Source organism: Trichogramma pretiosum, unplaced genomic scaffold (genome assembly GCF_000599845.2).
Source record: "Trichogramma pretiosum strain Unisexual culture from Peru unplaced genomic scaffold, Tpre_2.0 scaffold5, whole genome shotgun sequence".
Lineage (NCBI taxonomy): Eukaryota > Metazoa > Arthropoda > Insecta > Hymenoptera > Trichogrammatidae > Trichogramma > Trichogramma pretiosum.
In genome coordinates this window covers 1,694,843-1,712,185 of record NW_019641672.1, presented here as the reverse complement: position 1 = coordinate 1,712,185, position 17,343 = coordinate 1,694,843, and the positions used below count along the sequence as shown (strand labels likewise).

At 38.7% G+C, this 17,343-nt stretch overlaps 1 protein-coding gene across 4 annotated transcripts in view; it reads left to right on the top strand.

The window, feature by feature from the left end:
- LOC106650550 (stAR-related lipid transfer protein 13) overlaps nt 1–17,343 on the top strand; it is a 191,740-nt gene that overhangs the window by 54,536 nt on the left and 119,861 nt on the right. For all 4 annotated transcript variants that reach the window (XM_014368622.2, XM_014368621.2, XM_014368619.2 and 1 more), the window contains exons 3-8: nt 6,688–8,061; nt 8,145–8,322; nt 8,402–8,626; nt 8,723–9,001; nt 9,079–9,302; nt 13,425–13,467. In XM_014368622.2, the coding sequence (XP_014224108.1) occupies nt 6,688–8,061; nt 8,145–8,322; nt 8,402–8,626; nt 8,723–9,001; nt 9,079–9,302; nt 13,425–13,467 (2,323 nt within the window). The remainder of the gene's footprint in view (nt 1–6,687; nt 8,062–8,144; nt 8,323–8,401; nt 8,627–8,722; nt 9,002–9,078; nt 9,303–13,424; nt 13,468–17,343) is intronic.

The following is a 17,343-nucleotide window of genomic DNA, read 5'->3' as shown; positions in this document are numbered from 1 at the left end:
GTGTAATTAAATGGAACTATATATATTTACATTAAATGGATCCTTTTTCAAAAATACCGCAAAAATCAAAGTAATTTTATTTGGGTGCAAAAAGCCAATATTGTTGGGGAGCTTATCCAGTATTATTGACAAATTTATCTTTGTGCAAAAGTGTTATCGAGATCGTAGCAATTATACTAATACCTGCAGGTGTTCGAGAGCTAAAAGACGCAATCAGGGTGATTTATGCTTAGCAACTACGCTTGTATACGGCTACAAAAACACGCGCACGCATACGCGTAGTATGGTTGATATTAATACAAAGGAAACTGTTGTGTAATTTACTTTTTTTTTTAATGAAAAGTATAATTTTACGCATGAAATTAAAAATAATATTAGTAAACAAATGTTTTCTTTGAGATGGAGAGAATTATAAACTTGATATTTTTATATGCTCAGTTTATTGTCACTTCATAGATTTGAAAGCATGTGAACTATGCTTAGAACGTTAACTACAAACCAACTTTGTTTCATTCATTGAACTTTAACCAAGTAGCCATTTAATTTCAACTCATCGATTCTCGCAGCTCAATGCTTATACGTGCACTTCCTTTCTCTATCTCTCTTTCTCTTTCTGTCAATTGCAAAGTCCTTCGCACGCATTGGCATTATAAACAACAAGACGAAAAAGGCCAGTAGTGCGTTGGCGAGGAACGTTGCACTTGTCCGTTACCACTTCTGTGCCAGCGCCCGTAACCTATAGTTTCTTACTTCATCGAGGAATCGACGCACGCTAAACGAATGCCTACTGCTTTCATATACACACGCGTACTGTACGCCGTCACATTCTGATATTTCTGAAAGTGCATTTGTCAATTAATTTTTGAAGCGTTTTTTCTGCAGGTTCGTGTTTGCAAATTTTTTTTTATACCAAAGGGACGAGTTTAGAGGAGGTGTGAAAAGTGGTTTGTGAAAGGTGCGTTATGCATTCGCTAGTGAATTGATTTGTCAAATCTTGACTTTCGATCATGAAATGTCACAAGTGTCACAAGAAAAATTGAAATCTCAAACCTACAGGTAGAACTCTTAATGATCATCGCTACAAAGTAAAATACTCGTTTTGTTCTTGCGCTTATTGTTCAGATCGCTTGAATTTATTATATACACGGTTAGAAAACTGTTAAAAAACAAATAAGTAGACCACCACGGTGTAAAACAGCATGAAAGCAAAAATGTACATGCTTCTTATTTGATATTCTATCGCAGCATCTTTAATTGATGATTTAAAATACGAATGAGTTGGAGCGTTTGTTTTTCTTGAATATATAGAATAATCAATGTATGCACATACTTGCGTAAATTAGACGACTCACTCTCAGAGATTTTCATTAGCGATAATTTTCACAGAGAAAAAAAATTTTAAAAATATAAATAATAATGATAATATCGAAATGTACGGCAATGCGAAGGCAAAAAATGATGATCAGGACTGTGGTAGGATAGGTCGATGTACTATGATAACTTTGTTGCATCATAAATAATACTGAAAGTAAGTGTGTCGTCGTCAGCATTTCTCGTCCGCGTGCGCGCATAAACATACGTTACGTTTTTTACCGACTTGTTATGATGCGTCTAACAGACTGAATTGAAATTGAGTTTATAACTATGCTGTCACAATAACTTCTGCAAATTCATATACATAGTCTGTTTTTATGAAAAAAAAAAAAAAAAATCGGAATTCAATGTGTACGACTGCAAAAAACTATTGGCTCACTTACACTTTTAATCTAAATAGTAGATATAATAGACAACTCATATAGTCTTTGATTTATATCAACCGAAAATTTTACATGCAGTGTGCGTACTGTAAAACTTAACTGCTCGTCTTTAAAATGAACTTTTCCTTTCACGGACATCATCCCGTATAACTTGACTTCTCGTTATCCACGTATATATCAGTAACTTTACAGTTACAATGTATTTTCCGTGACTCTGCCATTAGCTGCCCTCGCGTGTCCGGAAAAATGTGTCGCCAGTGGTAGGGGCTTGATTGTATGCAGAGCTGCAACCGCAATGTTTTATTCGCATTAATCTTTTCAGAAGCTGTTCACATAAGACTTTCTAACTTTAATGAAGTTTTGGCGTGAGTCCGAGATTCTGATAAAACAATCTTTGATACACACATTTGTATACACTAATTTTGCTTTTTTTTAAACATCGTTTTTTTATCGATCTCAGACTCTGTTCATATTATCATGTCATGTTTCATATTCGAAATCCTCATTAATAAATGTGACAAAAGAGGGCAAGAAGACATTTCATTAAATTTCCAACAGATTTAATGCGTGTTTTCTTATGAAAATGTACACGTTTTTTCTTCAATAAACACTTACAACAAATGAAGCATATTCATTCGCATTAGTAAAGTGTAAAAATAACAACGTAATTATCGAGTGCTAAAATCAATACACGGAACATAAGATTATTTTTCAATAAGAATTTTATTAGCTATTGACAGATAAATCAATCTATGAGGATGAGTTATTTAATGTAAATAAGTTTTTAATTACACATTGTAATATACTTGGCGTTTACGAAAATTCCCCTTCCAGTTCAATTTTGTGAAAAAATCAAGATCGCTCTCGGGAAAATTTCATTACGCCCATGAGCGTCGAGAAGAGTATGAATTCTCTAAATCAACTCGGACTCAAAGAAAGATTACTTTTTTATCAAAAATTATCGCTTCCCAAGCGTTTTCTCTAGTTGATACTTACTCCTTCAGCTACATCTCGTGTACGTATACCGTGTCTTGTTTACGATCTCGCCCGCAGCTCGCGCGGCACATTACCTAATGTAAAATTGAATTTTGCAGCTCAGCAGAACCGATGATGATAATAACGTTTTGTTTCATTTTTGCCATATATAATGCGGCTATATAAGCTGCGAGTCATATAAATTTTTTTTTCTCTCTCTCTCTCTCTCTCTCATTCTTTGAAAAATGCACACACGTATGAGTATGCATCCCGCTCGACGGCGGCACGTCGCCGTCGCTGTCGGCTCACGTTTTATAATAATACGTGCCGAGTGTGTTAATAGTTCTAATGTGCGCACTTTAGCGCTGAAAAATTAATGAAAACGTAAGATGCGTGGCATTCATAAGCACACTAGAGGCTTTTTTTATTTGCTGAGTTATGAAATAACTCTTTATTGGCCATTAACAATGTAACGTACGGCTTTTGAGCTTTGTGATAACTCAATGGGTGTTGCGTTTGGGATATTTGATACGCACGAGTGTAATGTACCTCTGCAATAATACGTCTACAAATGAATATTACAATAAAATATTATGTTTCTGGCGTAGGCGGTTAAAAGCATTTTGAGTGTTTAATTTAATTAGATAAAAATTAAGCACTAATAAACGTTGCAAAGTACAGTAGAGTTTTATCGCCCAATAATTATCACGTCCCAAAGTTTTCACTCGATTAGTTTTAAAAACAGTGATTGTATTTAAGAGCTTTGGAATTACATAGTGAATGCTCACATAATAGTCATCATTTAGATAGAGCGGGAATCTTGTAAAACTATTAATCGGTCGAAGGTTAAAATTTTTTTATCAACTGTAAATAGTAAAATATATCAAAACCTAATTATGCAAAGTTGGCTTTTCCTTTAGAATCACATGGATTTTACTTATACATGGATTTACTTATACATTTCATATTCTTCGTAACAAAGAAACCTATGTGCTTTTACAACTACATATAGTGTAAAAGAAAGGAAAACACAGCGACGATGAAAATCGTGATGGAAAGACGCCATCATTATCGCTTTATAACATAGTCTTTCATTCAATTCTTCGACAACTAAGACTTCCAAGCCATTCTCGTGTGCGCAGAAATTTTTCGTCGGTCAATGCTCGGCTTGTGTGTAGGATGTACTATATAATACACTGCGCGATTAATCATCGTTCATTTGCGCGAGGCAAGCACAAGCAAGAAAACGACGCTTCTGTATTTTGCACACTTTTGATGTCTTGAAGAGAAATTGTTAACATCTCACGCATATGTCCACATTTAATTGTATAGATGTAGCAGTCAAAGGTCACTTTCGCCTCCAAGCTTGTAATTATTTCGCGCGCGATTAAATTAGTTAACGATTGCTCCATGCGTGCGCTACAGATGTAAAATGCGAATGCTGCGCGGTCGCGTACAGTCAAATAAAACTTTTAGTTTCTGTCTATATTTTTGAACGCAGATTTGAAAGTTGACGCTGCTATGTAACTGATTAGAATGAAAATTTGTTTCGCACACGTCGGCAGAGTAAAAAGATGAAGATGGATAAGCCTGGATAGAAAATTACGCGAAGAAGATTCTAATCTCGCTCGGCATGTTTCTTTTTGATTTTATGAAGAATCGTTAGCCAACTTTTCACATTTCAAAACGAGAAAAAAGTTTTCTGCGTAGCACAATTTTATTTCAATTTCATTTGTGTTATACGACTAATTAGCGATCATTGTCATTTTTTGACTGAGCTACATTCGTGTTAAAAAATGTTTTTAATTCAGAAAACTAGTCTCATCAATGCATACATCCCAAAAGTGGAAATCATGGCTTGCCTAATTTATAACTTATAGGAAAAAAGTTTTACATTTGAGAGTGCATCTCTAAAAAAGAATCGTATACTAACGATTTTTGTCACTCAAGTTTTTTAATGATATTTTCGCAACACGATGCAATGTTCAGTTAAGGGTCATTCCGTGCAATAATAACACATCATGTACAACCAATGACAATACTATTTTTTATTATCATAAAGATCCATTGTTTTCTCGAACATGCACTAAGCAGCTTGAGTTTTTTGTATAACAAATTCAACTGTTGTGCATGCATGGTTTTTTATAGTCAATTGTTCCTTAAAGCTTTGAATCATTTGACTTATTCACTGTAACCTCTTTCGAAGCTCACCTTAAAAACAGTATTTGAAATATGCCTCATGTTTAAAGCAATTTGAATTAACGAGGCTAAGTCAAAGTATTGTACAAACTATAAAAATTTTATGTCATTCGATTTGACTTTTGCTAAAATACATCTTAACCACGTACATATATCATTTCAATTACACTTTTAACGTTCTTAAATTTAATGGTACATAATAACTCGCATGATTAGCTCACGTTAAAAATGCGGCTGGTCTCACGAAATGAATTAAGGGTAAAAAATCATCGTTGCGAAATTAATTGTTGGAAAACTTGGTAAAGGTAGAATCGTTACAAAATGAACAATTTGATAGATTAGTAACAACTACAACACAATTTAGCTATTCTCTGCTCGATCCATCTACATAAATAACGACTTTCTTCTCTATGAAAACTCACAGACGTAACGAGAACGAATTTATATCGCGCAAGTGCCCCATGGCAAACGCACCGGTAAGCGCAAAACAGCGCAAAAAGGAATAATAAAATTTCAATTTTCAATCTAGCATAACGGATGCTTGACATTCACTATTTTGCAGTTTATTAAGGTCAAACTTTTTCATAAAAAACTTCACGCGGTAATTTAATTTTGATAGTTATTTTTTTTACAGACGCTTCCGTTATTAGCAAGACGACTTGTGCTTGCCATAGGCGATTTTAATGAATGATTAAGTGCAACTTTTTCTTAGATACGAAAAGCAATTTATGTTACGCTGCGAAGATAGTTTCAAACCTATACGTCCATTAGAAAGGGTTATAATATGTTGCACTTCGAGCTTTACTTGCAGAAAAGCTATGAATTATTATTGTTCGCTGATTCAAATTAGGTGTTACCTATCATTTATACTAAAGAGAAAATCAATCGCAGTTAGAAGCATTTCGCTTCTTATCGCATCTGTAATCGTTTCATGTGGTGCCTTCAAAAGTTCACGTGCGATACGTCATCTTGAACGATCGCCAATAGAGTACTATAGTAACGCATGGCTGGAGATATAAAACATCTCTTTATCCGGCAGCTCTTGAAAATCCCAAGGCCAATCTCACCTCGGCCAATCTCTATTTCAATTATGCCTCAGCTCATATTCACCGCCAACCATCAATCACAGTCCAAATATCGCGTGGCATCTCTCGACGAGGCGTGTTTCTAATCTCCTTCGCTAATAATAACCGATAATTTAATTGTTTATTTGTCAAAAATTGGACAAGATAACGATTGACCTCCAGCTCTATAAGCATTGATTAATATGAATATTATAGAATATTAGCTCCATCGAACGTATCTCAAATGCAATTTAAACATCCTTGTAATTCGCATGTTCTTAAAAATTATACTGATGACGGAAAACACATAATAGTATAGCAGTGAACACCCACTTGTCATTAATTTTGCAATACCGAAAAAAGTAATTTTACGAGTACAAGAGCCGTAAGTAACACATTTTGGGACGGCGTAGTTTAGGGCCTGAGCGCAGGGAAGGCTAATAGCTGAATAATTTACAATCTAAAATTTTCCAGACAAACGTTTTAAAACAGTATTAATAAGAATATCATTAGATTAATTTTTTTAAATTACTAAGATTCGACTGTTGACTAATTTCAAATCTGAAATTAAAGCCAATTCTTTTTATTATAAATTAATATGATTTATTTTGCTTCTGATACCAAAATTTTTTAATTTAAAGTTTGCATATATCAAGTATTCAAACTAATGTCAATTTTTCTTTTGTTCACAGGCGGAAATCAGTGAAATAATATTCAAAAACCAGCTTGCGCTTCAAACATCTTATCATGATCCACCGTCATCTTTAGTTGTTCCACTGGCAATCCAAAATTCAACAGATGATCTGAACGATTCACTCGTCGACTCTCTACGAACAGACAGCGAGGATAGCGGCAGCAGTGAGCAACGCAGACAAGACGAGCGCGACAAGGAATTAAACTGGTCAGAAGAGATTTTGCACGAATTGAGTACTCTGATCACATATGATATCAATGAAATAGTCGCCCCAAGTCCGCAAAAAAATTCCAAGTCAGCAAATCATTCGAAAAAACGTTACAAAGAAATCATCCATCAGCTCGGATTGGCACGCAACGAGAGTTCCGAAGAGGAAGAAAGAAGTACCAAAGACAACGAGAGAAGTAAATCAACGAAAGCTCCTGAAAACGTCGACTCTCATGATCGCTTGCTGAACTTGGATTATTCCTTACCGAGAGATCAAATTCTAAACGAGTCTAGAAATGGACACTGGCGAAACGGAAACAGCTCCGATTACGATGAGCCTAATGACAGTCTGAAGCAAAGAGCGCACATGAATTCTAGTCTACCAAGGGTTTGCAATGCACAATATAATCTGCCAAAGAAAAATCAGTCAGAAGAAAGAAGGAGTTCACCATTGATCAAGCCGTCTACCGATCCTATGCCACGCTCTAATCGGATGCTTTACGCCGGTCTACAAAATGGTACCAACGAACCAGGAGCCCAGCTTCCTCCCCAACCGTCTCACAGTTCCAAGAAGAAAACAAAATTGTTTAGCGCAACTAGCAAGAGGCAGTCGCGTAGCGCTGAAAAGGTCGAACCCGATTACGAAGAAATTCGCGATCGTGAAATCGATCACTTGTACGAGGTCATACCAGGAAGACTTCCACCGCTCGAAGGCAGTATGTCTCAGTCAGCTCCTAGTACGCCTCCAGCGACCAAGCGCACGTCGTTTTCTAAATTTCTCATGCGCAAGCAGAACAAGCAGTCAATTTACCAAAATGCCTCCGCAGACTCGATACTCGTTGAAGCTTCTCCGGTGCTAAATCATGATTTCATTAACAGAGGGAGTTCTTTGAAGAAAAACAGAGCAGTGTCGCCAATTTCAGTGCATTCGGATGCCAGCGCTAAGAGGTTGTCCGAATCAAGCAAGGACGCAATCAACGTGAGTCCCGTGGAATTGAGAAAATCCAAACACAAAAATGATGTGGCAGTGAATTGCACTTTGCACAATAGTATTGTGAAACATACAAGTGCTGGGAATATTTCAACGGATTCAGCATCCAATGAAAAAGATTTACGTGACGTGAGAAGAGTTACAAACGACGATAAAAATGTTGGCTCCTCAACGGTAAGCTTTTTGAAGCCGACTAAATAATATTAATATAAAGTTTAAAAGAAAAGAAATGATCATGGTAAAAAATAATTTTTTAGTTGCCGCTTTCGTTCCATTCTCTGCTGACTCGCTTAACTGGAGGAAGTTCATCCAGCCGTTCGAGGAGTCCACCTTCAGAAGGATTTCCTTGCCTGGACATGGCTACTCAAACTTCTCCTGGAGTTTCAAGAAGTTCCAGTTTTACCTGGATAAGTGATTGTGATTCCCCACACCAAGGTGAGTCACATTCTACACTTCATTGGCGTTAAATTGTAGCAGTATTTGTAACAATTGGCTTGAATTTATTCGTGCACAGATGCCAGATCTTTACAAGAAGACGCAATTATTAACACGGCTTCTCCGCAAAACACCGTGGACGATGACAACAGATCCTCTTCTTCCTCTCAAGATCCTTTACAAAGTATGGACGAGATTTCTTCCGGTAGTCTTTCACCGGACGCCGCTGATCGGGCATCTCCGTTAGAAAGTGGAATTGGCACCGCTAGTCCTCCAAGAAGTACCGAAAGACGTCTTGCCAAACGTGAGTAGAGCTAATTTTTTCTTTTTTTTATTTAGTCGATAAGTTCAATCAATAGAAAAAAAAGGTGAGAAATGATATAATTTCATGATTTTACAGCTCCAGCGTGTCAATCGACAAATCTGCCCACTGACGGATACTGCAAAGAGACGTGGGAAAGAATACGTCGACGTCCGTCAAAGTTACTTGGATTGCGCCAAGAGTTCCCATATCAGAGCAGCGACGTCTGGGTAAAGCGAGAAAGTGTACACACGCAAACACGAACGCAGGAGGAAGACAAGAAAGCGGAGCACGAGGCACGCGACAGTAGCAGCGGTTACGACGACTCGCTTCCCCGCGCGAGATCGTCCTCGACGAGGCCGGATAATTTACCGTTCGGTAAGTCGTCGCGTAATTTTATACGAGTGCAAGATACACAAGATTGGGCTAACTTTAATTTTTAATGCATGCTAAAGGTCTCTTATCGGCGAATAGCGCGAACAGTAGCTCGCTGAGCTCCAACGAGCTCGTTGCGACCAATGCGTCTTCCACTCTGCGAGCATTATCGTCGCCGTCGACCGAGAGCCTGCAGCTGAGAATCACTCAGTCGAGCGTTATCGAGCTGCCTAGCAAGAGCACGAGCGCACCTTTCTTGGACAACGGAGCCAGCGCACTTGACAACGAAAACACCGAGAATTCGGTAAGCTTTCGAAAAACTACGATTTTGAACTAAAAAATTGACGTAATTAAAGACAAGGCCAGCCAACTTGATCCCTGTTCGCGAACGTCTCTGTAAATATACTTTAAATACGTGCCAGTCCAACCGAAATTGATTTCGTTAATTGCTCTGATATAAGCTTGCGGCTGCTGTTCCAACGAACCGTTTTCCCTTTCATTCGTGAATTCAACTACCAGCGACAAACATTCAGCCGTTTCAATTCCTGCGAAATTTAATCAAACTAGGTTGAATATCGTTCTATGCAATGAAAACCTATCAAGAAAAATGTTCATTAAATTTTCCAACTTATCAAAAACAGATGTGTTACTTTTGCTCCAATCGTACATTATAGTATAGCACGTATAAAGTATCGGTTGTCTTTTTTGTACACCTGTCTCTAGTACAGTCGCCGATGTAAAATATTGGAAAACTGCTCTAATTATAAAATCCTTCCATCTTGCATAGGCGCGTTCTAAATTTAAACGAGGTTGTGTAACAAAAGAGAAAGAAACTTTTTGCCCGCGCTTCTCCCTCACACACACACACAGATCTATACAGCTCTATACGCTTACAGAGCGAGCGCAATGAGATGTGCACGCGGCTGTATTATACTATATTAATGTGGCATGCAGCCTCTCGCGCGCGAGCAGAGCAACATCCGATCGATAGCCATTTTGCTCCATCCACGTGATGCATTTTAAGCGTACATACGTGTCGTATAACTTGTGACTGCTTTGCACATGTAAATGTTTAAAAGCCCTTTTCACATGGGTACAGTGTTCGAGCGCTCGTAGGAAGCTGTGTGAGCTTCTCATCTGCAAATACAGTTACCAAGTATTCACCCACCTCTTACCATCCAAGTGTCGCTTTAATTATAGCTTCAAGCAAATTATTAACTTTTTCCTGTGCTATTCTGGCGTGATAAAATAAAAATGCAGCGATAAAAAAAGAACAGGCACGCGCATAAGCGTTTTTTCCCTCCTCATCCGTAATAATGTAAACGTGTCGAACGTCTTGAGATATCAATCGTGTACGCAGCTCATTTGTACACAAGTGCATCATTAAGTCGGCGTGAGTACGAAAGGCGTACGTCAACGTTCCACTTTGTGATTTACATCATCATTTGCGGATATGTAGCCACCAGAGAGTACATTATGCATATAACGTACACAGCTGCAATCGCAGAGATGTGCACGAAGATCTGATATGCATATAATACCTGTAACATCATTGTGCCTGCTCACTTATAATCCAAATAGATGTCTGTATACACGCGCGCATATAGATGCCAACTTATCAGAAATCTCAATTCGCCTCATAATTTCGAATCTAATCCGTGCAATTGGCATTTAATCCGCATTATGAGCATTTTTCCAATACAGAAGAGTTACTTTTCACGCTTTCTCTCGATTAATATTATTTGACTTGGCCGCTTTAGTTGCACGCGCACCGATATAAATCAGCGCATTTGTACATTGTTTTACGAAAGCTACTTAATTTTAATAAATATCGAGCCCTCGGGAAAAACGGAAGCCGCAGACCGCTAATAACTACCTAAGGCCAACACACACACTCGTTCCGAAAGAGATAGCTTCGCGATGCTTTTTTACCAATCGCGCAATTCAATTATAATTACGTGTACGATCGTCGTTACAAGCCACAAGTATTTTCCGAATAGTGCTACCTATGCGTGTTTGTACGAGATGAAAATGATAAGATACGTAATCGAATGAAGTAATTAGCAATTTGTTATCCAAAATGGCACCGTTAAGAGAGCAATTTCATGTATAAGACGCATAAACGAGTCGTAGAAATCGATATGCAAGCTATTATGTATGTTTGATACGGTGAAATGTTTGAGTTTGTCTAACGAGCCAATTTATTTTATAAATGCTCTCGTTCGGGAAGCAACGCGAAAAATCACGAACTAACGAAAAGACCGCTGATGCTCTCTCATATGCATTTCACTTTTAAAATGAATCTGCTCTCGAATTACCTATCAAGTTCGTTGTTATTAATATACATTCATTTGACTGGTGTAGCGTATACTTTGCGAGCGAGGTTTTGAAGCAACGCCGTAAGAGTAAAGTTATGAGCCGAGTCGAGGGAGGAAAAGAGCGGAGAAAAATGTGTACGTTGTGAGTCTCGCGCGCGTTTGAGTAGGTTATCGGTGTTCTGCGAGCGGTCAAAGCCGAGAAACGCGCTCGGGCGTGCTTTTAAGCCGTCGGACGCTGCTGTTGATTAGCCGCTTGATGGAACTTTGGACGGACGATCCTCTTTGCAGACCGCTTCAAAATCCTCCTATATCTAGGGAGCGTCAATGTGTGCACACAGCGTATGGCGAGGTAAACTTTGCTCGTTAATAATTCACTCGGTATTTAAAATTGATAAAAATTTTATCAAAGTTGCTCAGTTGTCTCAGAGATTATATTGAATAAAAAAATTGCACGACGGTATTCTTTAAGAAAAAAAAAAAAAAGAGGACCGATGGAGCGATGACGAGTTTTTGAGTCATTCGATGCGGGTATGGAACTGACGCGAGATGAACTGGCAAAATCGTTGACGACGAAAATTACAAAAAAAAAAAAAACCTATAGTCATTGAAAATATTTACTGGCGGTGCAAAAGCCACCCGCATGTAACGGACATCGTGTGCTAACAGCCTACATGCATGTTCGTCGCCGCTTCAATCATCGGATAATGCACTCGGGCTCGCGATACCAATCCCTTTTGGCTTGTCCATATAGACATTGCAGCGTAGAGCGCAGCAACCAAAAACTTTCCTTTCCTTTTCATGTCACGTGTATCGGCCTGCTGATGTACATGCTTGCCGTAAGTGCATACGTGTGTGTGCATGTGAGTGTATGTGTGTGTTTGGTGTATCTGAATTACATTACAGAAAGGATCTAGTGTAGGTATATGTATCCTATAAAAGTAACGGTTATACTGCTCTATAAAGTCTCGGCTGTATTTTATCATCAGATAAAAACACACACAAACACGTACACACACATACATCATACACTAGCTACGACGACCTTTACTCGGCCAAATACGTTATCTATGTCGAAACGCAACTATTGTTATTCAGCACCAGCCGCGGCAGCAGCAACAGCAGCTCGTTTGTACTTTTTCCTCTCTTTCTCGCCGTGTAAATTGCTAATGAATGCCACCGCCGCCGTAATGTACGACACACGAATCGGCTATTTATTTATTTCGGAATCGCGTTGACAATACTCTCTAATCGATGCGCACTTTCGCACGCTTTCTCGCGAGGCGTTGATTTTTTTTTTTCATTTTTTCGTATACGTACTTGGGGTAAACAATGAATCGAATTCTTGAGCGGTTAAACGCTCTAGTATCTTGCAAAAATTGCACGAGTTGGAAAATAGCTATTCGTAAGTTCGATCGATAATCGAATCAGAGCCACACGCGTCCACGCAAGCTCAAACTAGTTTTACTCTGTGCACCGACGCAATATATATCTGATTTATGGGCAGTTCTTCGCACAAACGCGCCTGCACCGGAGACACGTGTAAACACTGTATGCATCGTATACAAACAACGACTCGTGATAGTTGCTATATTATACAACTTATGGGATAAAAATATACGGTCAAGTGCAAACAAAGTCGATGAAAATTTTCGACGATGCATTTCAAAAACTGTTCGGATAAGGACATTTAAAATAATCATATCGCTCTGTTGTAAATCGTATTTTCGACGATACGTAATGGTATGTACGAACTCGCGTCCAGCTCCGCAGCTCCCATGTCAAGGATAGATATTTTCGCTCTCCGTATGCATTTACCGGGTTAGGCCTGCAGGCGATGGACTCGTTATAAACGTTCGATTCGTTGCGCGCCGACAGTTTTGAGAGAATTGAAAAATCGCCACAGTTTGACATTTGGAAAAAATAAACTTTCGCAATTGATAATCTTTGGCTATTGATCAAAAGATGCTTGATTTAATAAGCTTTTCGCGCGCATTAATTTATATCCATCGAAAACTGTCAACCAGAACTGTAGAAAAAAGAAATTGTTGCTTCAACGATACCTTTCGTTCTAACTTTAATCAGCTTACGCTCGTTTTTTTCTTTTTCAGAGTCGACAACAGCCCCGATCGCAGTCCGAGAGGCAACTATCAGGTGAGTTTCGTATATTTTTTCAGCTACTGTTGACACATTCTTCGTTTTACAACTTGTTTCCCTGGACATTTCAAATGTAACGATCCGACGTAACTCGAACGAACTTTGGTAAAGCTTCGAGGCTGCGCGCGTAAAAGCAAGATCTCGCAACGTCCCGGACCACCGCGAGTGCATATACAACGTGTACTGGAACTCTCGTCGGGGTGAGATTTTGGGCGCAACTGCCACTGCAACGTTTTTCGACTACTTAATGCACGTTCGCTCGAGAGCACCCAACCGAAAGTTTCGCATACACACGCTATTCCCACAAGATCTTTTGGCACATGTTTAACACTGCTGTATGACATGCGCTGAATAGATTATTTCATGAACTTGCGTGATCACGATTGAAAAATCGAAACTTTTCATTGTTGCAGTGCGAGTACGTGTTAGTGATGTTGTTATCGATACACATAACGGCTGAACAATCGACGCTCGTAAGATCTTAATAATCTAAGTTTACACGCATGTTAGCTCGCGTCTGCGTCTCGTAAAGGGATGTTGCACTCGTTGCACGAGTTGATTTATCTGCTCTTTATGCTTTCTGCTCGTGTTTCTTTGTTTCTGCGAGAGGTGCACTCGAAGGTATTTGCTAATAAATCGCCCAAGGTTTATAATGCAGTCACGGGTCGATTTTCTCACCTGACGATCGCCTGCAGCATCGTGATATGGATTTATAATTTTCCACTTCGATCACGACAACCCAACGTGCACGTCTAAAGTTTCGTTTTTAATGCGATGACTTCCTACGTTTAGCGACGATTTAAAAAAAAGATACATTCATGATTAGCGCGCTAATTGCGAAAAAAAGATCTAATGTCTATAGCGAAAAAAGGTCAATTATTGTGTCCCACGAGCGGCAGCGTAAACCGCAAGAAAGTCTCTCTCTCTCTCCCTCTCGTGCCATTTTCTTCCACGACATCTACGTATACCTATGCCCGTGCACACATACACACAGCGGTGTTTCGCGCACATTACTTGTTTTACGTGTACAATGTTAAATGTGTATAAATATAACGGAGAAAGCAAACTGTAAAATGAGGGAGGCTGTGCATTTATGATGGCGATCGGCTTTAATTATCGAACTTGTATAAAGCTGCGAGAGCAAGTGAAAGCTTAAACTTATAATTATTGTCGTGATTATGTAGCTACCAGCTCGAGATTAGCTTTCCGTCTGATTTATCGTAGCGTAGAGCGTATTACAAAATCGTTCGCAGAGTGAACCGTTCAACAGCTTTGATCGATAAAATTTCTCAAAAAAAAAAAAAAATAAATAAATAAAAAAAAAATAGAGAAGAAAATATTTCTACATCTTACGCTGGAACGCTTCTATTCTCGTTGATTAACATTTAGACTGGTTCTGAATCCTTTGATGTAAGGAAGAGAGGGCAGAGCGTAACACATGCCTGTGGCTAAAGCCGCGTGTTAGCCAGCGGAGCCCGGGCGTTTTTATCTCGCTGTAGTTTCGCTCTCCCGCGCAAGCTTTTGTTGTTGTTTCGCGGCACCCCGACACTACTCTACCCACTTCGTTACAGCCTGCGGGGCTTCGTACTCCGCACGCGTTCTCGGCCTCGTGGTAGGACATGCCGAGCAAGTATTTTATTTACTTTGTGCACGTTTACTCGGGAAATTATCTGGTTCTTTTTTGCGACTGTTTGAAAATACATAATCTTGTTTCCATCAAAACAGTGAAATACTTTGTACGCTTTTTTTTCGAAGCAGCCGCTCAAGTTTTTCGTGTCATTAGGCACTTGATAAAAAATTTTAAAAATCATACGAAAAAAAAACGATTTTTAACGACTCGAAGGGAGAATATGACTTGCTATTATACGCTTTGATTTTGTAATGCACGTCGCACAAAACCGCGAGTAACAACATAAAATACATTGAAACGATCGTAAATCACTCGGTGAACGTATTATACTTTCGCAACAATTCAATATATACTAACCCAGTGCTCCAGTAGGTGTATGCTCATATACTACAGGTAAGCACGTGAATGCATGTGTATGTACGTTAGCACGTAAATGGCCGCATCAAAGCAGATCAGCACGTATGGATTTGGCTTGGAATAGAGAAAAAGAGAAACCGTTTGGCTGGATGCATAATATACGGCACGTTTCAGCAGCCGAGCAACCTATGTACACACAGATACACGCAAGTTAACCGATTAATTAGCCGATTAAGCTACCGATGTATAAATGCAACTGCTACCATTGTAAATGGCTCTTTTACAATGCTCTTAGAGCGAATAATTAATTTTCTATGTAGGTGTTCGTATAGTCGCGCACACGTGCATATACGAGGGTAAGCGAGCCAAGCGTTTCAAACGTGATTGGCCTCTTTACGTTGAAGCCAAAATACAGATGCTCGATCGTAGATTGATAGCGCTGAGAACCGGTCGTCACTCGTCGCAAGAGATTTACCAAGATACGGTGCGAGGGATATCGATACACACGCTTTAAGCAGTTTGAATCTGCAACAACTTCAAAATGTCAATCGAGGGGAGTTACATACGCTACACTTTTTACGACAGCGAAAATACAAGAATGTCTGAGATTATTGCGCAACACACTCACATATTTATTATGGAGTAATTTGCATCTTGTGGGCTAAATAATCAGTGCATCGGTGGTTTTGCAACAAAAGGTTTTTACTGTCTGAAATTTTAGCTGTTCTCGTTATATTAGAGCTTTGTCAACTTGTATAAAAATATATACCGATAAAGTTTCGTCGGTTCGTTTTGAATTCAACCCAAGTTCAAGAGGACCATAGACTTTTTCATTGTTTTTACGAAAAAAAAAGGAAAATCCAATAATAGTTGCAAGAACAATACAATGCTCCATTATATGTGAAGCAACGAAATTATCCTAAAGCTGACCTTGACCGGAATGAGTGGAATTTATCGATTTTCTATATAATCATCGTAAACGCGTCCAGTACACATTTAATATATCCGTCGATGTTCATACGATGGGGCATGACAAAGCGACGTGCTTATCAACTTTATCAAATAAATTGCTGTCGCGCATACGCACGTTTTCTTTCATTATTTCACTCTCGCGCACGCATATAAATCACTCTACGGTCACGTGTGAGCTACAGTTGCAAACAAAAAAAACAACAAATAAGCAAAGAAGAAATTGAGGCGACTATGACAATGACGACTATCTAAAAAATTTTCCGACTGCTCGAGAAAAATGGTCAAAAATGTCTAAGAATATCGAATAATGTACGAGAACAATGGAGCAACGATGTGCCGTTGCTAACTATTGCTATATTCGTTTAGCTTTAATTCTTGCTCGAGCCGTTACATTGAATTAATGACTCACGCCTGTGTTATGTAAGCTTTCTTCGGGTCAATTAATTTAGACGTTATGTGTATGGATATTTCTCCCCGACAGCAGCCAATTTTCTCTTCATCTTATCGCGTTACTTTTTCTAGCTCTTGCGGATAAAAAGCTCGCCAAACGTATACTCATCAAAGATTTTTTACTTATACCACACTCAAAGAGTAAATGAAAGAAATTTAGAACCAGCGGGTAATTTACGACGGCACTTTTAGTTTTTCGCTTAATTAACTAACGGACCGTTCTTATATTCTTTGAGAAATTTAAAAATATTTCGATACAAAAGCTTTGTTAAAGCGAAACAGGCGAAAATACGGCTCCTATGTAACACAGGCTCAAGTATATGACGTGTTTACTCGAAACGAATTGGATACGTACGCGATGATAAATTCATTCAAATGAGATGACTGAAAGTATACGTGATCGTTATTAAACGGCTCACGGGGCGTAAAATCAAGATCGTCCGGCGCATTTATAGCCGAAGAAA